The sequence below is a fragment of the Sciurus carolinensis genome, chromosome 2 (assembly GCF_902686445.1).
Source record: "Sciurus carolinensis chromosome 2, mSciCar1.2, whole genome shotgun sequence".
Classification (NCBI taxonomy): domain Eukaryota; kingdom Metazoa; phylum Chordata; class Mammalia; order Rodentia; family Sciuridae; genus Sciurus; species Sciurus carolinensis.
In genome coordinates, this window is record NC_062214.1 from 121,016,960 (window position 1) to 121,043,426 (window position 26,467).

The 26,467-nt window shown below is 38.6% G+C and overlaps 1 protein-coding gene and 1 pseudogene across 1 annotated transcript; one reads left to right on the forward strand and one right to left on the reverse strand.

The window, feature by feature from the left end:
* Positions 1–305: 305 nt before the first annotated feature.
* Positions 306–1,229, forward strand: LOC124976451 (olfactory receptor 4F21-like). The gene has a single exon (XM_047539324.1). It carries the CDS (start codon positions 306–308, stop codon positions 1,227–1,229), a length of 924 nt encoding a protein of 307 aa, XP_047395280.1.
* A 23,265-nt stretch (positions 1,230–24,494) lies between these two features.
* On the reverse strand, positions 24,495–26,082 carry LOC124977605 (vascular endothelial zinc finger 1-like; annotated as a pseudogene).
* Positions 26,083–26,467: the final 385 nt, after the last annotated feature.

Consider the following 26,467-nt stretch of genomic DNA (forward strand, 5'->3'; position numbering starts at 1 on the left):
GTTGTGGGGGAAAACATGTAGAAATCCTTAAGAGGCAAACAAAACAAAACCTGCTCATGGATCTAAATGGAGAGTGACCCATTTGTGTTCATCTAGCCTGTTTCATACTCTTTCACTTGTCATGTGGTCTATCATGATAATTTTTAAGTTTCATTTTGTTTTTATCAAGTTCAATGATTTCTAACTCTCATATCTGTAACCCTTAGATTGGCAGGGCTACCGAGGAATACACTTTATAACTGATTCTGACTCTTCCTCACTTTTTATCCACAGATGTTTGGAACCCAGCTTCCGCGCCTAAGTCAATGGATGGACTGAATGGCTCTGTGGTTTCTGAGTTTGTGCTGCTGGGACTCTCGGGTTCTTGGGAAACTAAAGTTTTTCTCACACTGACTTTCTCCTTGCTCTACTTAGGGATCATCCTGGGAAATCTCTTCATTGTCTTTTTGGTAATTGCTGATTCTCACCTACATTCTCCTATGTACTTCCTGCTGGCCAACCTGTCCCTCATTGATGTGGGACTTTCCTGCACCACAGTTCCCAGGATGGTCACAGACCTTCTAAAGGAGCACAAAGTAATTTCCTTCCAAAGCTGTATGGCACAGGTATGCTTCATCCACATCATGGGAGGAACAGAAATGGTGCTGCTCACGGCCATGGCATTTGACAGGTATGCAGCCATCTGTAAGCCTCTCCACTACTTGACCATGATGAGCCCCAAAAAATGCATTTTATTTGTAGTCATGAGCTGGGTAACGGGAGTGATCCATGCGATGTCTCAGTTTTCTCTGATTATAAACTTGCCTTTTTGTGGTCCTAATACAATAGACAGCTTTTACTGTGACTTCCCCAGGGTCATACAGCTTGCCTGCTCAGATGCAGCCAAGTTTGAGTTTTTTGGTACTGCCAACAGTGGCTTCATGAGCATGGTCACCTTCTTCCTGCTCCTCCTTTCCTATGCCTTCATTCTGGTCACTGTCTGGAAACGTTCCTCAGGGGACTTATCCAAGGCTCTTGGCACATTGTCAGCTCACATCACTGTGGTGGTTCTTTTTTTCACTCCATGCATATTTATCTACATGTGGCCTTTCCCTACATCTTCAATTGACAAATACATGTTCATAGTTGATTTTGCCATCACCCCTGCCTTGAATCCTGTCATCTACACCTTAAGAAACAAAGATGTACAAATTGCAGCAGAAAGACTGAGAAAAATGGCATCATTATGACAGATTCTGCTGACTAGTCTGTTTTTGAGTGTTCAGGGACTACTTTCACCTGTGTGATGGACATCTCCACTTAGGCATCTGGCCTTTTTGTGCTCTGTTGAAAGTGGCATCTGCCTCCCTGACCTGTTTATATTCATATTCAGGATTATGTCCACTCCTCCTCTACAGAATCTATTCAAAGCTTTCTGCTAACATCAGAAATGAGTCCAATGTATTATGGGTCACTTTAGGAGGCAGAAGTGATGTGTATAAACAAGGTTGTATGATTTACATTGTGATCATGTTAGCATAAGACAGGTTATAATGACATCCCCTCTGCTCCCATAGTGTTTCCAAGTAACTTCAAATTTAAATCGTTGATATCTTTTCTATATATATATATAGTAGCCATCCTAACAAGTATAAAGTATTTTTTGCTCATTGTGGTACTGAGTTGAATTTCCTGAACATATTTGACCTAGATTATTCAGTACTTACCACATCTCTTTGAATTGATTGTGAATTCTGTTTTAAAATTATAGCACAATTGCCGGGCACAGTGGTGCACATTGTAATCTCAGGTACTTGGGAAGTTGAGGTAGGAGGATCCCAAGTGCCCAGTCAGTCTGGGCAAGTTAGGGAGACCTATCTCAAAATGTAGAAGTGCTGGTGATGCAGCTCAGTGGCAGAGCACTTGCCGAGGATGCTCAGTGTCCTGGATTCCATCCCCACTATGCAAAATAAATAAATTAATAATTAAACAAATGAAAAGAGAGAGATCAAGTTCCACTGAGGATGTGGAAAGGGTACTATTATATAGTTGGTAGGCATCAAAGCATGAATTATTATAAAAATTAAACAAACTATTATAAGATGCATGTTGTATATATATGCAAAGAAAGGAAATAAGAAAAAGTGGCACATATAAATATGATGGATTACTATTCAGCATGTATAAAGGATGTAATGGTGACAACATGGATCAAACTGGAGGTCATTATGCTATGAAATAAACCAGAATTAGAAAGAAAACTAATGTTTGATCTTTTTTATATGCAGAAATTTTAACAAAATATTCAAAATATAGGAACAGAGGAGAAATGGGATTGCCAAAAGTAGAGTTGGGGAGGAAATAGGTAGAAGTAGGTAAAATTTAAAAATGTATTATTAGAATGAATAAATCTACAGAAGTCATGTATTGCATGAAGATCATAGTTTATAATTTGGTATTGTGTGCTGAAATTTGCTGTAGATTTTTAAAATGTTCTTAACACACACACACACAGACACACACACACACACACACACACATGCAAAAGTTTTTTTTTTATGTAAAATGATGGATAGTGATAATTTGAGTACAGAAAATATTTCACTAACAATATGGATATCAAAATATCACGCTATGCACCTTAAGTAGATACAATGAAAGTGCATTTAAAAACTAAAAAATCGGTAAATCTTTAGGAACAAAGATCAGAGTCCTGGTTGTCTGTGTTGGGATGTGGGGCTTAGTTGACTATGAGGTACCTCAGGAAAGTCTGGGATTTAACAGGACTATTGTATATTTACTTTTCGCTATTTTAATGCATTTTAAAATTTGTTCTAATTAGTTATACATGACAGTAGAATGCATTTTGACATATTGTACACAAATGGAACATAACTACTCATTCTTCTGGTTGTACATGATGTAGAATCACACTGGTTGTGTAATAATATATGTACATATGGTAAGAAAGTCCTATTCATTCTACTGCCCTTCCTACCCTCATATTCCCTCCTCTTCCTTCACTCCCCTCTGCCTGATCCAAAGTACATCTATTCTTCCATAGCCCCCCACCTTTTATTATGAATTAGCATCTGCATATCAGAGAAAACATTCAGCCTTTGGTTTTTTGGCATTGGCTTAGTTCACTTAGCATAATATTCTCTAGCTCCATCCATTTACCTGCAAATGCCATCATTTCATTCTTCTTTAGGGTCTAGTAATATTCCATTGTGAATATACACCACATTTCCTTTCCTGTCATCTGCTGAAGGGCATCTAGGTTGGTTCCATAGTTTGGCTATTGTGAGTTGAGCTGCTATAAACATTGATGTGGCTTCATCACTGTAGTATGTTGATTTTAAGTCCTTTGGGTGTAAACCAAGGAGTAGGATAACTGGGTCAAATGGTGGTTCCATTCCAAGTTTTCTGAGGAATCACCACACTGCTTTCCAGAGTAATTGCACCAATTTGCAGTCCTACCAGCAATGTATGAGTGTACTTTTTTCCCCTCATCCTCATCAACATTTATTGTTGATTGTATTCTTGATAATTGTCAATCTGACTGGAGTGAGATGAAATGTTAGAGTAGTTCTGATTTGCATTTCTCTAATTGCTAGAGATGTTGAACATTTTTCATATGTTTGTTGATCAATTTTATTTCTTCTTCTGTGAAGTGTCTGTTCAGTTCTTTAGCCCATTTAATTTTTCGGTGTAAGTTTTTTGAGTTCGTTAAATATCCTGGAGATTAATGTTTTATCTGAGGTGCAGAAGGCAAATATTTTCTCCCATTCCGTAGGCTCTCTCCTTATGTTATTGATTATTTCCTCTGCTGAGAAGTGTTTAGTTTGAGTCCATCCCATTTATTGGTTCTTAATGTTACTTCTTGTGCTTTAGAAGTCTTGTTAAGGAAGTCAGGTCCTAAGTTGACATGATGAAGATTTGGGCCTACTTTTTCTTCTTTTAGGCACAGCATCTCTGTTCTAGTGCCTAAGTCTTTGATCCACTTTGAGTTGATTTTTGTGCAAGGTGAGAGATAGGAGTTTAATTTCATGTTACCTCATGGATTTCCAGTTTTCACAGCACCATTTGTAGAACAGGCTATCTTTTCTCCAATGTATATTTTTGGCACCTTTGTCTAGTATGAGATGACTGTATTTATTATTTATGTGGGTTAGTCCCTGTGTCTTCTATTCTGTACCATTGGTCTACATGTCTACATTGGTCTACAGCATGGTGCTGATACCATGCTGCTTTTGCTACTCTGGCTCTCCAGTATAGTTTCATTTTTTGTGTGTGTGTGGGGGGGTTTGGGGATGTATCTGGGATTGAACTCAGAAGGCGTTCCACCACTAAGCCAGATCCCTAGTTCTATTTTGTATTTTATTTACAGACAGGGTCTAACTGAATTTCTTAGCACCTTGCTTTTGTTGAGACTGGCTGGTTTTGAACTCCAGATCCTCCTGTCTCAGCCTCCCGAGCTGCTGGGTTTATAGTCATACACCACTGTGGCAGTCTATAGTATAGCTTAAAGTCTGGTATTGGGATGCCTCCTGCTTCACTTTATTCACCAAGAATTACTTTGGCTATTCTGGGTCTCTTATTTTTCCCAACGAATTTCATGATTGCCTTTTCTATTTCAATAAAGAATGAAATTGCATTAACTTTGTAAAATGATTGAGGTAGTATGGCCATTTTCTTTTCTCCTCTTTCTTTCTTCATTTTTTTTTTTTTTTTTTTTTTGTGGTGCTGGGGGTTAGAACCCAGGGCCTTGTGCTTGTGAGGCAAGCACTCTACTAACTGAGCAGCCCTAGTATGACCATTTTGACAATATTAATTCTGCCTATCCAAGTACATGGGAGATCTTTGCATCTTCTAAGGTCATCTTCAATTTCTTTAGTGTTCTGTAGTTTTCATTATAGAGGTCTTTCACCTCTTTTGTTAGAATCAGTTCCCTAGCATTTTAATTTTTTTGAGGCTATTGTGAATGGGGTAGTTTTCCTAATTTCTCGTTTAGTGAATTCCAATAGGAATGCCTTTGACTTATGAGGTTGATTTTATATCCTGCTACTTTGCTGAATTTACTTATTAGTTCTAGAGTTTTCTAGTGGAATCATTTGGATGTTCTAAATTTATAATCATGTCATCAGCAAATAGTGATAGTTTGAGTTCTTTTCCTATCCGTATGCCTTACTTTGTTTGGTCTGTTTTACTGCTCTGGCTAGAGTTTCCAGGACTATGTTGGATGGAAGTGGTGAAAGAGGGCATCCTTGTCTTGTTCTAGTTTTTAGAGGGAATGTTTTTAATTTTTTTCCACTTAGAGTGATGTTTGCCTTGGGCTTAGCATAGATAGCTTTTACCATGTTGAGGTATGGTCCTACTATTTCTAATTTTTCTAGTGATTTTGAACATGAAGGAGTGGTGTATTTTGTCAAATGATTTTTCTGTATCTATTGAGATGATCATATGATTGTTATCTTTAAGTCTCTTGATGTGATGAATTACATTTATTGATTTCTGTATGTTGAACCGACCTTACATCTCTGGAATGAATACTACTTGATTGTGGTACACTATCTTTTTAACATGTTTTGGTACATGATTTACCAGAATTTTATTCCAAATTTTTGCACCTATGTTCATCAGGGATATTTAATGGTCAGAGATTTTCTTTCTTTAATGTGTCTTTGTCTAGTTTTGGTATCAGGTTGATACTAGCGTCATAAAATGTTTGGAAGGGTTCCCTCCTTTTCTATTTCATGGAACAATTTGAGGAGTATTGGTGTTAATTCTTCTTTGAAGGTCTTGTAGAACTTGCTGAGAATCCATCTGGTCCTAGCCTTTTCTTGGTTGGTAGGCTTTTGTTGGCATCTTCTATTTCATTACTTGAAATTGATCTCTTTAAATTTTGTATGTTCTCCTGATTCAATTTGGGTATGTTACATGTCTATAGAAATGTGTTGATGTCTTTGAGATTCTCTATTTTATTGGAGTATGAATTTTCAAAATAGTTTCTAATTATCTTCTGTATTTCAGTAGTGTCCATTGTGATATTTCCTTTTTTATTGTGAATTTTAGTAATTTGAATTTTTTCTCTTCATTAGAGAGAAAAAAATTTATTTATTTTTCCAAAGAACCTACTTTTGTTTTGCCAATTTTGTTTCTTTTGTTTCAATTTCATTGATTTCAGCTCTGATTTTAATTATTTCCTGTCTTCTACTGCTTTGTGTGTTGACTTGTTCTTCTTTCTCTAGGGCTTTGAGATGTAATATTAGGTCCCTTATTCATTGACTTTCTATTCTTTTAATGAACGAGCTCAATGCAATGAACTTTCCTCTGAGCACTGCATTTGTAGTGTCCCAGAGATTTTGATATATTGTATTGGTGTTCTCATTTACCTCTAAATTTTTTTTTTTAATTTCATCCCTGATTTCTTCTACTATCCATGGGACTGTTGTTTATTTGGATGGCGTGATGGTTTTCCAAATGTGTATGTGTAACTGAATAGTTGTAAATCTAAAACTTTTCATGTAAATTATATCATAACTCAAATGAAAAGTATTACATCATCTGTTAAAATACATTTACAAACTGTAAGAAATCGCTTTACTGTGTCACTAAGGTCTTACTACTTTTCAAGCTTCACAGAAATCCTACACTCCCTCCAACTCCCTTCTAAGCCAAGGTCCTTACCAGACACTGCCTCTCATAGCTCCTTCACTTCATAGCTATGTGACACACACAGGCATGCAACTTTGTTTATGCTTTTTCACATCCGTGATTGAGTCCAAGGGTCTACTGATTGAATGAGGCAGTAAAAGGAAGAGCTTGGAGCACACCAGCCTGGGAGAAAGTCTTGAGTCTTTAGGTTTTCTAACTGAGGTGACTTGGGAACCTAGACCTCAGGATACAATAACAGATGGTAGAGCAAATAAGTTCATGTAAGGGTGTGAGAAAAGAATGAAAGAGGTAAAGAAACAATAGGGAGAGAAGGACAGAAGGACAGAGGGAGGAGGGTACTGGGACAGAAAAAAAAATGCAAGTGGGAGGCAATAATCACACATTTCATATCAGATTAGTTGAACATAAAAATGGCAAACCAAGAAACACAAGGAAAAAAATCTCCACTGATGGACATGTGTTCAGTGGTCCCTCTTTCCAGGAAGGATGCATTGCATGATCTACAATAAGAGTCTGAAAACAGCAAACCCTTACTTGAATGTTTTCTCCTCTGCCCACTCACCTACCATAAAGTTTAATTTACACGACAAGATTAGCAACAATAACTAATGTAGAACAATTGTCACAATGCACTGCAGTAGTGAGCTGGCCTCTCTCCTCTCCCCTCAAAGTGTCCACTGCTGTATACTCACCTTTCTTTTAGGTCACAGTTTATAGTGGGTAACTGAATCATGGAAAGTAAAATTGTGGATAAGTAAGGAAAACTGCTTGCTGGGTCTTAGGATAATTCTATTTTTAATGTTGTAAGGAATTTCTGCACTGTTTTTCATAACTGCTGTACCATTTCACACGGCAACCAACAATGTACAATTTCTCCATATCCTGGCAAAAATATTTTACCTTTCATTTAAACTGTCTTTTCTTACATTGTAACTTGTATTTAACTGGTTTAACTTGCACCCAGCATTGAAAAGGGTGCAGTATCACATGATGTCTTCAAATCAGGGAAGGCTGGAAGATAAAGATCCCCAAGGAGCATGAAAGCAAAAGTCTCTCCACTACATGGCCAAATTTAAAAGCAGAACTGGAAAGTCTCTAGCTGGAGTCTACTCTTCACAGTGTGTATACATCATGCCAAGGTGCACACACTGTCACCTACACGGGTCACTGCAAAAAGCTAACTGGACTTGGCTTGAGATGTGAGGTAGAATCTAGGGTAAGCCTTGTCTGAAGATCTGGTTTCAGAAGGGCTCTTGTAGAGTAAATAAATCACAAACTGTCTGATTTTAAACTTCCACTGCATCCCATCTACTAATTTAAGAATAATATGGGGGTTTTGTTGAGTGTTTTCCACAGTTGAATTTGCATTTTAGATGTTATGCTACATAAAAATATTACAGATTGATTTTCTTCTTACTTATTTCTGACACTTCTAGACACTTATAGCAGTTTCACAAACTAACAAAAGATAGTCTTTCTATACTCTTACAAATTCCCAGTCTCCTAGGTTAATTTACCCTATTATTTTCTATTTCTTTTTGGATCGTGACTCTTGTATCATTTTCTCAAAGTGCAAATACTGCAGAAATATTCAGGTATTATAATTAATTGGATAAAGTATACTCAAATTGAAGGCAAATGATGAGATTCAAATTATTTTAATATAAACATGAGCTTCTTTCCCTACTGTTATTGGCAATTTAATTTTATTTGTATTTCATTGTCTATCATAGAACAAAATGTCTTATTTCACAAATATTATTAGTTTTCTTAGACTTCCCAAAACCAAGATTCCTATCTGAAGCCATAACCAGCATGTGATTTGTTTCAGAGGAATTGGCATCAGACAGACTTCAATTTCTATTCCAGCTTTGCCCCTTTCTAACTGTATGATGGGAAAAATCAACTGTTCACATCGGCAAATTGGCGATAATTGCTGTTATTATTAAAATATGGTTCTTTAAATGTGCCTAATACACACCTGGCATATTCTTGTCTAAAAATAGAAAAAACATTGAAATTGAGATGTAAGAAGACAAGAAAGGGAGAAAAAAAGAAAGGAATAAGGAAGTGCAAAAGGAAAGGAGAGAAAGAGGAAGGAAAAACAGAGGAGAGAGAGGCAGGGAGGAAAGAAAAATGGAAAGAATCAGAAAAATGTACTTAGGGCTTTCTGACTTATAGATATTTTGATGAGGGCAACTGAAATAATAAAGTTGAATTACCAAAAACAAATGAGCTTGCAACTTTATTATATCCCATGAAGGACTGTCACATAACTATCATTTAAACTGGTCCCTAAGATGATATCTGTCTTACCACTAAGAGCCAAGAGCCAGTTAATGTATGAAAACAGGTGGCAATGCTCAAGCCAAGGATTATATATTTTGAAGAAATATACTCTCATGGGAAAACTCAAAGTGTGAAGAAATACAGTATACAATGGTATAAATAAGCATTCAGCATCTGGGGGTCACTTTTGATACTTAAACCCCCTCTGTCAAATGGTTTGATGAACAGTTTTTCCCATACTTTGCAGTAGACTTTGGATCAATTAATTCTTCTGTGTATCCATGTAGCAATATGTTTATGTCCAAGAAGCATAGAATTGTATTTGAAGTATATATATAAATTGTTGTTCTAGATGCACTGTGGAAAAATAAAGAGCCTAAGATGTATTTCACAGTTGTGCATTAAAGACAAGTCTTTCATACAGAAGGGACAGGTTCATTCAAGACTAGGAAAAACTGTTTATGGGGAAGATTTTTATGGATGTTTTATCAGAATATTCATTTTTTAATAACCTTATGTATTTTGCTTCTGATGGGTTAAGTTTTTGACCTTCCTTTTTTTTATTTGCACTTTACTACAAATGTCTCTAGTGTATTACATGTAAATTATGCCTTCCAAAGATTTTTAAAAGAGAATGAAAGGATTACACTAAAGAATTATTAAAAACTCACTGTAAGTATTAGAAAGCTCTTACAAATAATTATTATGTATATGGAAAACATGACCAAAATATAAATTTGGATCTAGGATACTTTGTAATCATACATCAGAATGACCTGTAGGAACGCATTGAGCAAGAAATACAAATTACTTCTCCTTTCCTCAGACTCTAACATGTAGATATTTTCATCAACCCCCTCAAGGATGTGAACTACCCCACTTCCTTTGATGTGTAAGATGGAGTGAGGTTTCCAGTGAGGCACATTGCAGCATTATTATTTCTTTGAGTCTTCAAAAACTTCTTTCCTTTGTTCAGCAAATAAATTCTTGGAGTATAAGGATATCAAGATACAATAATGAATGAGTAGCTCCACTGTCTCACCAATTTCCCAAGATTTCTTCTACTCTTCCCTTCCTTCCTTATCACAAATATCTAATGGAGTCTACCTTCTTAATCATCAGTCAAATGTAGCCACTTCCTTCCACCTCCTTTCTCTTTCTTCCACCAAAAGGACTGTTGTAATGTTTGACCTGCCTTTCTACATTTCCGTAGCCCCCTGCTTAGCCACAAATCTGTGCACACATCTAAATTTAAGAAATATTTATTTTAAACTTCAAGTTAGTATACAATGCTAAGATTTCCACTTTGTGCATGAGATGTAGTTACCTGAGCACTGCAAGCTGAACATTAAGTTCTTGTTTCTATTCTAGAAGTGCTTAGTGCATCTCTTTCTCTTTGGATCCCATTAGAACAGAAAATGCTAAATGGAAGAAGCAAACCAGTCTGTGGTGCATGAGTTCATTTTTCAGGGACTTTGTAACTCAAAGGAGCTGCAGATCTTCCTCTTCCTGTCATTCTCCATACTCTACCTGATGACTGTGGTGGGCAACCTCTTTGTCGTGCTACTAATCATCACTGACCCCCATCTCCATTCCCCCATGTACTTCCTGTTGGCTAATCTCTCCTTTGTTGACTTCTGCCTTTCCTCAGTCACCACCCCTAAACTGACCACAGACCTGCTAAAGGACAAGAAGACCATTTCCTTTGGGGGTTGCATGAGCCAGATCCTCTGTGTGCATTTCTTTGCAGGGAATGAGATGGTGCTTCTTGTGACAATGGCCTATGACCGTTATGTGGCCATCTGCAAACCACTCCATTACTCCAGTGTCATGGACAGACAAAAGTGCATCTGGCACTAACATAAATTTTTGACCTCAAAATATATATGCAATTCATTGAAACAAAACAAAACAAAACAAAACAAAACAAAATCAACCAACCAAAGAAACAAATAAATGAACAAAAAGCCCCAGAAAGTGGAACAATATATTTTAAGAATTATATGTTATATAAAGATTAATTTTATATCTGAAGTGAAAGGTTAATTTAGCAATTGGGATAAATCACAGCTTAAGAATAAAGAGAATCCTGCACATCCCAATAAATACAGAAACATGCAATGAATAAAATCTAATACAAGTTTATTATGATAAAACTCTTAGAAATGAAGGCATAGAATGAAATTTCCCCAATGTGATAAAGGATATTTACAAAGTATCTCTAACACAAGTTATATTTAATGATAAAATATTGGACTTTTTCTCCCTGTAAAGAAATGGAATGAAAGTGCACACTGCACTTCCAATTTATTGCAAGGCCTGGACAGTGAAATGGAGCAAGAGAACTAAATAAAAGAATAGAAATTAACCACTGTTCTTCACAGACAATATTTTTCTTCAAAACTAGACATCCCTTCCATAGACCGCTCAAGTGTCAGAGAGTCGGCCTATTCCTGATAACTTTTAGCACATAATATTTCCTGTTTTCCTCAAAAGATGGCAACTATGATGAAGTGCAGAGTGAAAACAGATGGAAAGGTAGGTTACAGAGTGTTTTAGAAGCAAAGGGATATTAGCAAATAGAGTTGGGCCTTTGTTCAAACAAAGCCAAGAGTGGGAGCTCCAACAACAATGCAGTAAAGTCTTCGAATGGCGTGGGCCCGCAATGCAGCTGGAAGGGAGGAGCTGGCCCTGTGTCAGGAGCAGCCACTCTAGACCCCTCAAGACACCCCCTGCTCCAAGGGATGAGGCTGCTGGCAGCATCCAGTTGTCGCCACTGCAGTTTCCAGAGCAGCACTCACAGGAGCATCCCTGTCCCTTTTGCTCCCATCCAGTGACTGGCAGAAGTGAGTGTGCCAGAGCCCGGGCATTTCCACCCAAGGCAGAACTCCTCTAAGGGCCAGTCTTGCCCGGGAGCTCCCATCAACCTGGGCAGGACTCCCTCAGAGCTGCGCTGCAGTCTGAGGCGACTCCACTCCATTCTCTTTACTTTCCCCAGTTCTTTTTTTTTTAAGTGATAAAAAATTGTTTATTCATTCATCACTTTATTCTACAAATATTTACACCAAATGTAATTAAAAACAATCAGGATGGATCAAGTACAAAAATACAAAGTTCACAATGTAGACAGTTACATCTGTGACTATAATTTACATAGTTTGAATCAAATTCTCCTGATGAATGATGCAGCAGGTGTGTGCGTGTGTGTATCTCTTTCATCCTGACTCCTGCTCTATGGAGATATCTTAGCAATCACATACATGCTTGCACGAAAGTCTTCTTATTTTCTCATGTGCAGGTAAGGGATGATTCCTATTTCTCACTACACAAATTGATCAATAAGAGACAGACAGACACACCCACACCCACACACGCATGCAGAATTCATAAAAGCAAAAAACACATTGGGCAAAACAAAAACAAAAACAAAAACAAAAAAACTTTAGGGGTCACATCCATGGACAAGTGGTAGCATTTGCCATTATTCAGTGCATCACCATAAAGATGCTAAGTGGATCTGGTATCCTAATAATTAGGTTTTACTCAACTGCATTGACAAGTATGCCTTAATCTCTCTGAAAAATGCTCTAAATCCAATCAAAATATGGAGCACTGCAGGAGAGAGAGGAACAAAAGTTATAATCATGGAAGTAGTACATGAGAAAGACACTTGCTGTATTAGTAATATGAGACTACAATGAAAAAGTAGATTTCAGAGCATATCACCCACCACACTGTTTCAGAATAAAAGTTTGGGTGGAAAAAAATATGCAAAAAGTCTGAGCAAAAGGAAGCCCTCCAAGTATAAAACTATGATCAATGATGCTGCCATAAAATTCCTCTTTCCAGGTTGGCTTCATGTCTGTATAAGTTCGGTTATGGAGGCAACAGAGAGGAAGAAGGCCAGGAGATTATTCTGCACAGCAAGATAGCTGTTAACATCCACATCATCAGTTATGGTTTGGCGTTCTCCTCTGTAGTTTATTTTCCGAAACCTTCGTCGAGACTGTCTGGCAGGAATTTCTCTTTGTAGAAAATTATCTTTGTTATCTTTGAATTCTCTACCTGCAAGGAGGCAAAACCATGGAGTCTTTGACAAGTACAGATCCAGAAAGCAGGATATACCAACATCTGGCAATAGTTTCTGAGCAAAAAAGAATCTGGTTGCCACTCTATCTCTCATAGCGTGCTCTTGCAGACATTAATCTAAGCTGAAGTTCCCTGAGATTTGATAATATTTCCATTCCATGAAGATAAGAATAGATAGTATTTAAGTCCTCGGGGGTTCGCTCAGGCGGCTTCTTCTTCAGCGCTTGCCTAGCGCCGGGGTCCACGGGTGAGTTCATGGCAGTAGCCCCGGGGGTCCCCACCCCACCCCTAGCAGCCCATGGGACGTCCCATTCACCCCAAGCAGCGGGTGCGCCCTCCCTAAAGGGAGGGAACTCCTCACCGTCGTGGGGTCCGAGCTCAAGCAAACAAACCTTCGCAGTGCCCGCCCAGGGCCTCAGCCGACGCGCGACTGGCCAGAAAGTAGCCCGCGCGGGGGCGAAGCCTTTCCCCAGTTCTTGTAAAGAACTACTTGGGTGTATTTTTTCAATGTTAATATTCATTGATCTATTTATTTAAAAATTAAATGCATAATGTAGAATTACTAATGTTAATGGGAAAACATGGTGTTTCGATATATATAATGTATTGTGCAATACTGAAAACAGTGTATACACACCATCTTCTCAAACATTTCTGTATAATGAAAACTAAAATATCTTCTTTTTAAAATATACAATAAATCTTATGTGTATCTAAAAAGAACAAATAAATTATAAAACAGATATGCAATACATTGCTATCATTATCTAGTCACCCTGCTTGGTGTGCAACTTGGTGCCCACTGATGAACACCTCCCAGTCCCCTTTCCTCTGCTCTCCCAGCCTCTGGGAGCCACCATGTCACTCACAACTTCCTGATATCCACTTTTTAGGTTCCTCATGTGCATTGTACTTATCTTCTGTGCCTGGCTTATTTAATTTAACATGAGGAGTTAGCTCATCCATATTATTTCAAATTGACAGGATTTCTATCATTTTATGGCTAAATAAGATTCCATTGTGATCATGTACCCATCTTCTTTATCTGTTCATCAGTTGGTGGTCACTTAGGTGGTTTCTGCCTCTTGGCTATTGTGACTAGTGCTGAAATAAACTTGGAAGAGAAGAGGTTTCTTCCACATACTGACTTCACTTCCTGTGGATCAATACCCAATAGGGGAGGCGTCCCGGATGGGGCGGTAGCCCCGGAACGCAGGGAATTTGTGAAGTGGAGTTGCTCGGCGAGACGCCCCTCCCCCCGCTGGAGCGGTAAACACGGACAACTGGGATCATCGTAGAGGAGGCGGCTCAGCATAGTGCTTGGACTCGAGCAGCCGCTGGGGCTCCGGGTGGCTGCCTGGGGAGGAGCTGCGTGTCGAGCTGTTTGGACCCAGAGTGACCGCTTCCGAACACCGGGGGATTCCCCGGAGGAGGAGGAGAGGCCCGGCGGGTCGCTTGGGTCTAGGAGTGACTGCATCAGAGCCACGGGCGGTTGCCAGAGGAGGAGCTGCGTGGTGAGTTGTTTGAACTCAGAGTGGGCACTCCTGAGCACCGGGGGACTGCCCGGAGGAAGAGGAGGAGCGCGGCGGGACGCTTGGTCTGGGAGTGAATGCATCAGAACCACAGGCGGTTGCCAGAAGAGGAGCTGCGTGGTAAACTGTTTGAACCCAGAGTGAGCGCTCCTGAGTGCCGGGAGGTTGCCCGGAGGAGGAGGAGGAGCGCGGCGTGTTGCTTGACTTGGGAGTGGCTGCATCAGAGCTGCGGGCGGTTGCAAAGGAGGAGCTGCGTGACGAGCTGTTTGAACTCGGAGCAGCTGCTCCAGAACACTGGTGGCCTGCCTGGAGGAGGAGAGCGGTGGGACGCTTAGCCTGGGAGTGACTGCATCAGAACCACAGGCGGTTGCCAGAGGAGGAGGCGAGTGGTGAGCTGATTGGACTAAAAGCAACCGCTCCTGAACACCGGTGGCCTGCCTGGAGGAGGAGCGTGGTGAGTCACCTGGTCTCGGAGCCACCGTTCCTGAACACCTGGGGGGCTACCCCAAGGAGGAGGAGGAGGAACAGGGCGGGTCACTTGGACTTGGAGTGACTGCCTAGGGCTACGGGTGGTTGGCGGGAGGAGGAGACCCTGAAGTGAGTTGTTTGGATTCCTAGTGACTGCATCGGAAACCGGGCGGCTGTCCGGAGGAGGAGGTGTGTGGCGGGTCTCTGTGTCTCCGAGCTATTGTACGGGGCTCCAGGTGGTGGCTCAGGGGAGGGGGCTGCATAGCCAGGTGATTGGTGCAGAGCAGGGTCCCAGGAGCTAGGTGGCTTCTTGCTGGAAGAGCCGCACAGAGACACGCCTAGGGGCAGAGCGAAGTTTCCAGGGCTGCGGGCAGATTCTCTGGGAGAGGCAGCCTAAGGAGACTCGCCTGCGAAGGGTGAGGCTCCCAGGCCCAGGAGGTAGGCAGAATAAATATTGTCAAAATGGCCATACTACCTAAAGTGCTATACAGATTCAATGCAATTCCAATGAAAATCCCAATGATGTACCTTACAGAAATAGAGCAAGCAATTATGAAATTCATCTGGAAGAATAAAAAACCCAGAATAGCTAAAGCAATCCTTGGCAGAAAGAGTGAAGCAGGGGGTATCGCAATACCAGATCTTCAACTCTACTACAAAGCAATAGTAACAAAAACGGCATGGTATTGGTACCAAAATAGAAAGGTGGATCAATGGTACAGAATAGAGGACACGGACACAAACCCAAATAAATACAATTTTCTCATACTAGACAAAGGGGCCAAAAATATGCAATGGAGAAAAGATAGCCTCTTCAACAAATGGTGCTGGGAGAATTGGAAATCCATATGCAACAGAATGAAACTAAACCCATATCTCTCACCATGCACGAAACTAAACTCAAAATGGATTAAGGATCTCGGAATCAGACCAGAGACCTTGCATCTTATAGAAGAAAAAGTAGGTCCAGAGCTTCAACATGTCGGCTTAGGACCAGACTTCCTCAACAGGACTCCCATAGCACAAGAAATAAAAGCAAGAATCAATAACTGGGATAGATTCAAAGTAAAAAGCTTTCTCTCAGCAAAGGAAACTATCAGCAATGCAAAGAAAGAGCCTACAGAGTGGGAGAAAATCTTTGCCAATCATACTTCAGATAGAGCGCTAATCTCCAGAATCTATAAAGAACTCAAAAAACTCTACACCAAGAATGTAAATAATCCAATCGACAAATGGGCTAAAGAAATGAATAGACACTTCACAGAAGAAGATATACAAGCAATCAACAAACATATGGAAAAATGTTCAACATCTCTAGTAATAAGAGAAATGCAAATCAAAACCACCCTAAGATTCCATGTCACCCCAACTAGAATGGCAATTATCAAGAATACAACCAACAACAGGTGTTGGCGAGGATGTGGGGAGAAAGGTACACTCTTACATTGCTGGTGGGGCTGCAAATTAGTGCAGCCACTCTGGAAAGCAGTGTGGAGATTCCTTAGAAAACTTGGAATGGAAACACCATTTGACCCAGCTATCCCACTCCTTGGCCTATACCCAAAGGACTTAAAATCAGCATATTACAGAGATACAGCCACATCAATGTTCATAGCTGCTCAGTTCACAATAGCCAGATTGTGGAACCAACCTAGATGTCCTTCAATTGATGAATGGATAAAGAAAATGTGGTATATATATACAATGGAATATTACTCAGCCATAAAGAACGATAAAATTATGGCATTTGCAGGCAAATGGATGAAACTGGAGAATATCATGCTAAGTGAGATAAGCCAATCTCAAAAAACCAAAGGAAGAATGATATCGCTAATAAGTGGATGATGACACATAATGGGGAGTGGGAAAGGTTAGTGTTGGGGTTGGAGTTGGGTTTAGGGAGGGGGGCAGGAATGGAGGAAGGAAGGACTGTATAGATGGAGGGGAAGGGTGGGAGGGGAGGGGGGGGAAGGGGAAAAAATGGCAGAATGAATCAAACAACATTACCCTATGTAGATTTATGATTACACAAATGGTATGCCTTTACGCCATGTACAGACAGAGAAACAACATGGATCCCATTTGTTTACAATTTTATAATAAAAAAAAAAAGAGAAATGAAAAAAAAAAAATACCCAATAGTGGGACTGTTGGATCACATGGTAGTTCTGTTTTTAATTTTCTGAGGAACCTCCATACCTTTTCCCACAACGGCTGTGCTAACGTACATTTCTACCAACAGTGTGTGAAGGTTCCTTCTTCTAACTTCCTTGCCAGCACTTATGTTCTGTCTCTTTGATGACAGTCATTGTCACTAGAGAGACGCTGGCATTTGTTACGGAGGCACTTCTCTGCCCACTCCTGCTCCCTTCTCCTGTACCTAAATGCCTGCCGGCTTTTTCCTTTTCAGGTATTTCTAAAAGAAAGCAGCAACAGTGTACCTGAAGGGACACTAATGCATGATTTGTGACAAAATAGTGACAGGAGTACCCGATGTTTATAGTTTTAAAGATTTGCCTCAAAATATTGACTATTCCAGCCTCAGACACAAAATCACCTTTCCTACCCCATTATGATGATGACTCAGAAGAAAGATAATGTGCATCAATTAACTCCTGGAGAAGTGGGAACTGCACCACTAAGAAGCAAAAGGTCACTGAGTTTGAAAGTACATCATGTGCACAGAGAACAATGGGATATAAGTTACACTTAATGGTTCTTGGAGGGATGGGGAGAGCTGAAATGATAATATTTCTATGAAGAAGAAAATATTCAATAAGGTTGCAACAAAGGTTGTGGGAATATAACAAAATTGTTCTTTCTTTGAAAAACAGTTAATTAATTTTATTTAATATTAATAAATGAACAATTATTCATGTTTCTAAACTCTTGGTAAAAGGAAGCAGATTACTTGTTCTGACTTGGATCAAGTTCTTACCAGTAGCCTTACCCAGAGACCCTGCTTGGATCCCAGGTGGCCACATTTGCATAAGAAATGGTCTAATGCTGGAAAAAGGGAAAATGGTGTTTATGCCATTTGATAAACTGGGGAGAAGCAGTTGGATTATTTCTCCCCAGGTCTCAAAAAGCAGGTCTAGTTATGATACGAAACCAGGAGGCATGCATGTGTAGATTAACTAGGCTGTGTTAGTCCTTGTCAGTCATAATTTCCTGGTCATCTGTCCTAAGCAGGAGAAATTGAGATTTTTACACTGCCCTACATTCATTAATTCTCAGACTCTTCATATTCTTGTTGTTTCATAATCTACTATTTTTCTAGTTCATATATATGGAGATAACAAGTAAGTTTATCATAAAAAGCTCTGCTTTTTTGACCCAAAATGACTGAAACTGTGGAACCTAATTCCTCCAGGAAAAAAAAAAAATTCTCAACATAAATAAATAGATTTTCTTTATTTAAGCAGGATAGAATATTGCGTTCATTACAAGGAGCTGGCAGGTTCCCAAGCAACATTTGTAGACATAGAAGTAAAAGAAGACCTGCAAGAAAACCTATTATGATGTTTCAATAGGTAGTTTTGGAAGACTGTGATAAACCCCCTATAAATATATTTAACCTATGAATATACATAGCTTCTTATCCCCATCATTTAAAAAAAAAGCCTTCAACATAGAATGATTTTAGATATTAAACTACAAGTGAAGATCCTCTCTATTCTCAACACTTGCATATTTCTCAAAGCTATAAATTGAATGAAGAGTTAAGGGGACATTGTAGCATTAACCTGAACAAATATAATTAGGAATTTTGATAACTTTTAAAAAGCCAATAAATGTTTAATGTCAAATGTAAGAAAGCATGTTCAGAGCCATGTAATTACTAGTAATCAAGGGAATTGGTCAGTTTCCATTTTACTCTATTCTATAGCTAATGTCACTTGACCCCTGGGGAAGACAATGTGTGGGGAAGACCTAGTTTCTCCAGAAAGCCAACACACAGGGAGATATTGGTCATTATTCCAGTCCTGATAATTGGCTCCATTCCTAAAGATAAGAACTATTTATAGCTGTGGGTCCTGAGAGGTAATGATGACGCTAACAAGGAGCAAATCTCTCTGCATTTCCCCTGCTGTGCAGCTGCTGAGGTGAGCCCTGCTGGCACAGGTAGGTGGGTGCCTATCCCTTCGTTCTTCAGCATCAGGTTGCATCATTAACTTCTACCTCCCCTTCTGGCTCCCCATCCTCTGTTTTTCTTCCTATCTCCACTTTTCTTTATTAGCTCACTTCATTGAATGATTTTCACTCAATTTGTTTTGTGTCCTCTGGTCTTTCCTCATAATTGAAATTATATGATGAGATGAACTCAAAATATTCTTCAAAGCTGTAATATTTTAATTGGTGTGTGAAATATTTTGATTCTTCCATTGCTCTTTTCTCTCTCTGAAGACTAGGATCATAAAAACTAACAGGAATATCCGTATCTTTGATATTGCCTCCTCACTGATACAACGTGAAAAAGCATGCTGATTTTATTTTTGCCACAGCCATTCAATCACTGTTCCCACTCTGAAAAATTCTAAGTTAAATATTAAGTTAATATTTATATTTAATATAAATTAATATATTTATGTTAATACCAATATTTAATATAGATATTCTAAATTTTATCAAAATTTTAATACATAACACTCATTTAGAACTTAACTGTGTGCTAAAGTATTCCATGGAAATGGCTCCATATAACTTTTCCTTTTCCCTCCATTTATTTTGATACATCTGGTTTTAAATTTTAAAAAAAGTCTTTAAAAATAGAGCAAAAATAAATGCTTTCTACTGTCATGTACAACTAATTAGTACAAATGAGATTAGAAAATTTTTTTAAAAATTGAGCAAATTGAGTTATGGACAAAGAAACAGGCATAAAGTTGTTGAAATCCAAAATCCCATAACATTTTTTAATAACACTTGAATATTGACTCAGAGAAAATACTATCCAGTTCACTGCTATAAAAATTATACTTTCCTTGATTTACTGATATTCTTTCCATGCTCATTAAGATGGACTTAAGAATCATTTGTAAAGTCTGTATAAGAAGAATTCATCCATTTACTTACCTGACTGATCCACTTTAAAGCAATTGGTTTCCACTTAGTATTAGAAGAATACTCATAATTAAGCAAATCAACTTTCAATCCTTTCGATACACTTTTTGTTTGTCTGTTTTTTTCATTAAAGTTTATTCCATGACAGAGGACAGTTGGATCACAGCTGAGAGTAATGGCTCTCACCACATCACCTCTGCAGTGAGCCTGCTGCACTTCACCTTCCCCTCAGGTAGACTGAGCAGCTTTGCCTCCCCAGGCCTCAGCAGCCACAGGTATGATCATCTGCTCAGGAAAAAATTTAAAATGGAGTCCAGCTCCTGAATTTGGAGTTATCTTAGAAAGACTTCTTAACCTTTAATTAAGTTTTAAAAAATTAATTCACATACCTTTTATAAAAATTTCATGCTTACGTTTTACCTTAAAGCCTCCTATACATTCTGATCTTATTTTGCCATAAGATGGATGGTAATGCTTGTATAATTCTGTGTGTCTGATATTGATATGAATGATTAATTATGGAATAGCATGACTTTTAAATAGTCATTCACTTGCTGCATAATCACAATATCTTCTTTGTCCTGTACTAAATTTCCTAATGTGCATCTAATTCTAGACTTTTTTTTTACATATTCTGTTCAATTTAATCAAATTATGATGCCTTAATGATTGTAGTTGATGATATAGTCTGATTTTCTTTAATGAAAGCATCTAGTTCCTCCTCTAACTCCCTTTATGTTTCTTTTTCATACTTTCCCTGATTTTGAAGTGGATTTTGGTTCACTTTACATTGTTTCGTTAGGTATCCACTGAGCTGTTGATCAGAACTGTACTTAATTCTTAGATAAGTTCAGTGAGGACTGGTAGTTAACTCTGAGTCTTCCTTTTTCTTTTAACATGGTTTGAATTCCCTTCTTATTCAGGGTTTCAAATGTATCAGAAAAAAAATATCAATACAATGCAGATATTTCATGTTTCCTTTATAAATAACACATTTTATCATATTTTAACAGGAAGTTACTGAGTTTTTATATTTAAATAATCTTATTAAATTTAATATTTCCCATGTAATTGTCATAAGATTTTGAGGCAGGGAGTTATATGATTTGATAAGCAGTGATTACAATTTCACTATCTTCTTTTCAAAAGTATTATTTGAATTAATCTTCCTCTCTAATTTGTAATATATTATTGAACCATAGTGCTGGCAGGCTTCCTTCCCTGATTTAATTGTAATGTTTTACCTATAATTAGAAGCTGATAGCTTAAAATCCATTAGAATCATCCTTAATGAACTACTTTTTAACAGTTCCTATTTTCCTAAGTTTTTAAATAGAAATCAATTTTGAAGTTGACTCTGTAACTGCATTGTATATTCATTTCCTAACATCATTAAGGAAATAACCTCTGAATTGAACTATGCTTTCTTCACTCAGAGTTTTGTGTGGTAATGTGTGGAATTTCCCCTTGATAGACCCATTAAAGGATTCTTCCCTTGATGGAACCATCAAAGGATTTAAGTTACAAAATCACAAGAGTGTATTTGCTCTTTAGATGAATATCTCTAGAAGCAAAGTATAAAACAGTCTGGACTTGGGGGGAAAAGGAAAGCAAAGATATCATGCAATAAATTACCTTTTAATTATAAGGATGAGAAAATATGAAAAATTTCTACCCTATCAGCACACTACAATGATGCAGCCACATCAATGTTTATAGCAGCTCAACTAATAGTAACTAAACTGTGGAACCAATCTAGGTGCCCTTCAACAGAAAAATGAATAAAGAAATTGTGATATATATATATGATTTATATAAATATTATATATAATATATATGTGATATATATGTATATATATGTATACATATATGATGAACTATTACTCAGTTATGAAGAATAATGAAATTATGGCATTTTCTGGTAAATGGTTGGAGTTACAGAATACCATGCTAAGTGGAAATAAGCCAAACCCAAAAAAACAGAGGCTGAATGTTTTCTCTGATATGTGATTGCTAATTCACAATGGGGGGGTGCTAGGGAAGAATAAAATTACTTTATATTAGGTAGAGGAGAGTGAAGGGAGGGGAAGGGGTATCGGGTTAGGAAGTGTAGAGTGAAACAGACATTGTCACCTCATGTACATATATGACTGCATGACTGATGTGATTCTACAATATGTACAATCAAAAAAATGAGAAATTACACTCCATTTATGTATGATCTATCAGAATGTATAAAAACATTCTGCTGTCACGTACAACAAATTACAACAAATAAAAAAATTTAAAAAGTAAAGTAGAACAAAATAACAATGGAAATTGAGAGAATGGAATTGTTTTAAGAACTATTTGAGAATAAAAAGTGTGCAAGGAGAGATAAAAATTGAAAGAGGGACAACAGAGCAACACAAATGCCTGTGTTGGATTTCTTTTTTTTTTTCCTCTACATTTTGTTTATTGAGACAAACTAATTAAAAGGCACAAACATAGGGCATGTTTACATGGACATTATAACAAACATATACATTAAAAGTGTAGGAATGTGTTGCCTTCCTGCTAAACAGAAAGTTTCTAAGCTCTTATATATACAAAAGTTGTACAATTTAATGTCCTAAAGTACAAAAGATCATTTATAAAATTATTTTACACTAGGTACTATATATTTATTTTTTTACTATGTAGTTCAACCCCCTAGAACTGTTTTGTATAATGACACACAGATACCTATCCCTGATATAATAGATGCAAGGTATTTTTATGCTTGAACTGACACAGTGGGGTATAAACAGAAGTCATCCAGTTTGATAGTCAGTACTGCAAACAAACATTCTGCAGGATTAACACAACTAATTTCCATTTGTCTTAACTGCAAGATTAAAAATGGAAAAAAACAATCATTGCAACTAAAAAAAAAAAAATCACAGCATCTTGGTTTTAGTTAACTCTTTTTTAAACACAATGCTTTACAAACATTAATGTGTGGCATGATGGTGTAAAGAGTATCTGTTTCCCTAGCTTTTGGTTTCTACCTTATGTATCAGAGATAAAATATCCTGCTAAAAAATAAAAAGCACATGTCTCAACGTGCACAATCATTGCTGGGTTTCTACAGAGAGTACAGACCGCTGTCTCCCTGAAAACACCAAAAGCTGATACAAGTGCTTTATCAAAGAAAAAAAAAAGTGATGTCCGTATTTACAAAGTTGAACAAATCTGCACAATACTTGATTAAACGGAAGGAGGAAAAAAAAGATATACTCTGCTTGTTCTGAAGGGGCATACTACCTAGTTAGTGGTTAGAATAAAAACTGTATACAATTTAATATAAGACATAAACTCTAGTGAGCATCTAACACATCTGTCCCTGTTGTAACATCAACAGGCTCTGATTGGGAGAGAGAGGGGCATATTACATCCCAGTGCCTCCAGCGTCTTCCAATTTAAAGCAATATATTTAAACTGTTCCAAAGTACTCCTTGGCTCCTGAACAGGAGTCCCACTGGCCTGTTTGTTAGGACCCCTGGGTCCGTACACTTGACTTCTCCTGTCAATTGTGGCCTTTCTTACCAAAACACAATTTGTATATATTTTTAAAAATTTTTTTAAAAAGTCAACTACAATGCTATATTCCATCAGGATTAATATGCTGAGCAATATTTACATCTCCAAATATCAGGTCACAATCCCTATTATATGTTGAAGTTAGAATGATAAATTATCATATGCTTTGCATATCAGAGCTGGTATCATCTTTCCCATAGGGAATGCTGCCTGAAATTAACATATTCCCAAAGGTAAAATGCATATTCTCTGAAATGCATTTTATTATGATAATGCATGTATTTACTCATAAAAACAATAAACAGACAATTCTACACTAGCTCTCAATCTGTGGATTTAGAATTTCAGGTTAAAATCAGCCATCCACCTTGTATAGGGAGAAATTTCTGCTAGTGTTTAGAACAAAATGATTTCTTGGTATTAGAAACAGTAATGCTGAGGGCTGGGGAGATAGCTCAGTTGGTAGAGTGCTTGCCTTGTAAGCATAAGGCCCTGGGTTTGATCCCCAGTGCCCCCCCTCAAAAAAAAAAAAACAGTAATGCTGTTTTTTTATTTTGTTTTTTAAATTTTGATGGGTTTTGTTTTTTTATGATTGGTTTTGATTCTGGCATTTTATCTTGCCAAATACTATTCTGTTTAAGCAATTATGTCAGCTAAAAGGAATTTCTGATTAAACTAAAGTGGTCCAGTGATAAGTTACATATACACCCTACTTTGAACCATCCCAGCCAAATTGGAGGAAAATGCTACTACACTCTTATTAACTAATGTAATAAAATTTCCCAGTTTCATGGTTTGCTTTTTGCTTTAATCAACTAAGAGTAAGTTGCTGGTAAATATTTACTTTAACCCATATTTTGATATTATAATACTGTTTACCAAGGTGGTGAAGTAGGCAAAGCTTGGGGCAAGAAAGGCATGCTTTCTACAGGCCTCATTGCTATATTGAGAGGGGCGGCTAATGTCATAGGTGTGGGCAGGTTCCTTGGAGATGTGATCGTGACAGGGTGTGCTATATTCACTGGGGCAGTGACGGGTGGGGAGGTTTACAGGGTAGTGAGTGTTAAAGGAAAGGTCATGGATAATGGACTTGTTATAGTTACAGGGTGCCCTATGTTCATTGGGCTGGTTATGTTAACTGCACTTGAAACATTTACTGGACTTCTCATGCTCATTGCAGCTGCCACTGTGACTGGGTTTGACATAGTCCCAGATGACACAGAGGATGTTATATTGAATGGAGTAGTAAGAGTCACAGGTGTCGTAGCAGCCGTGGAGGTTTGGCACAGGTTAGCAGTTTCTTTCTTCCTTGCTTTGACAGCTTCTTCTCACAGTCTCAGTGTCTCTACCTGCTTCCCTGGCCAGCTTGTCACATGTTGTTGTTGTTGCTGCTGCTGCTGCTGCTGTTGCTGCTGCTGCTTCTGATTGCTGGTCTCCTCACTCATGCATGTTTTACTGATGCCCTGTTTACATGTATTACAGTTGATACTTTGGCTCTGTCCATGCGTCTTTAAGTGGCTGGTGATGTATGCTGCACTCAGGAGCTTCCCACAGATGTTACATGATACCTTGCCTTCATGGCGCACCATGTGTGTCCATAGTCTGTCTTTGGTGGCAAAGGCAGCAGTGCATGTTTGGCATTTGAAGGGTCTTTCTGTTGAATGGACATGTTTTACGTGACAGCTTAAGTGGTCAGGCCTGGAGAAGCCTTTCCCACAAACACTGCAAGTATAAGGTTTGGTGATGCCTCCATGAGACCTCACATGGTAAGTCATCCGGTCCTTCCTCTTGAAGCGCTGATTACAAATAGGACACTCGGAGGGCTTTTCGTCCGAATGGGAGAGCTTGTGCGATTGAGGTGGTCCACATCTCGAAAGGCCTTTCCACACATCTCACAAGCGTGGTTCTTCTTGACAGGCTTGCTGGGCTTCTTGACAGACTGGGTCACAGGCATAGCTGTGGTGCTGGCACTGCTACTGGGGTTGGTGCCTGAGGAAGATGCAGTGACTGTAGACAAGATGCCTGCAATGTGGAGACCAGCGAAGATCGGCTGCTGTCCCCTGCAATGGTGGAGATAAGGGGAACCACCGAGGTGGGGGTTTTCTTTGAGCGGGACACCAACTTGATCCCTGTGAGGCAGGAACTGGTGGTGCCCCAGGTGATAGCTGTCCCTGAAAGCTTCACTGCAGTAAGTGCATACAAATGAAGTTTTGGGTTTTTCTTTTTTAATCCCAATGGCATCCTTTAATGTTTCTGGTGCAGCCTGAGGTTTCTGAGTTATTGGTATTGGAAGCAATGGTTTCTGATCAGGGGGCTCCACAGCAGAGCTCAGGAGGGGCAGCAAGCTGTTCTGTGCTGCCTGCTGTTGGTGATGGGAGGTTTCATGGGCCTGGAACAGGAAGGCGGTCCAGTTGGCCTCCATGGCTGCGGCGGCCGACCCCTTCCTCCCCACTCCCCCTGCTCAGGGAGCCTCCTCAGCCAGAGGAGGTGACAACAAAGAGGCGGCGGCAGAGGCAGTGGCGGCTCCTCAACGTGGCAGCCTGGATTTCTTGAAGAACACTAATGACATTTGTTAAGGCTTTGGAGAAGGTTAGATTTGATTAGAGTGGATGTGAAGACTTGGAGCTGGATATGTGGTAGACAAGATCAGAGTTCAGTTTTAGCCAGTTCACTTAGTGGAGGTGGAGCTCCCATTTGTTGATACCACATACAATTTTGGACTTATGATTTTGGGGTTCAAGGATAAAGGTAGACTTAGAAGTCAGTATGTGGGTACTAATGTAAATAAATAAGCCAGACTTGAACTT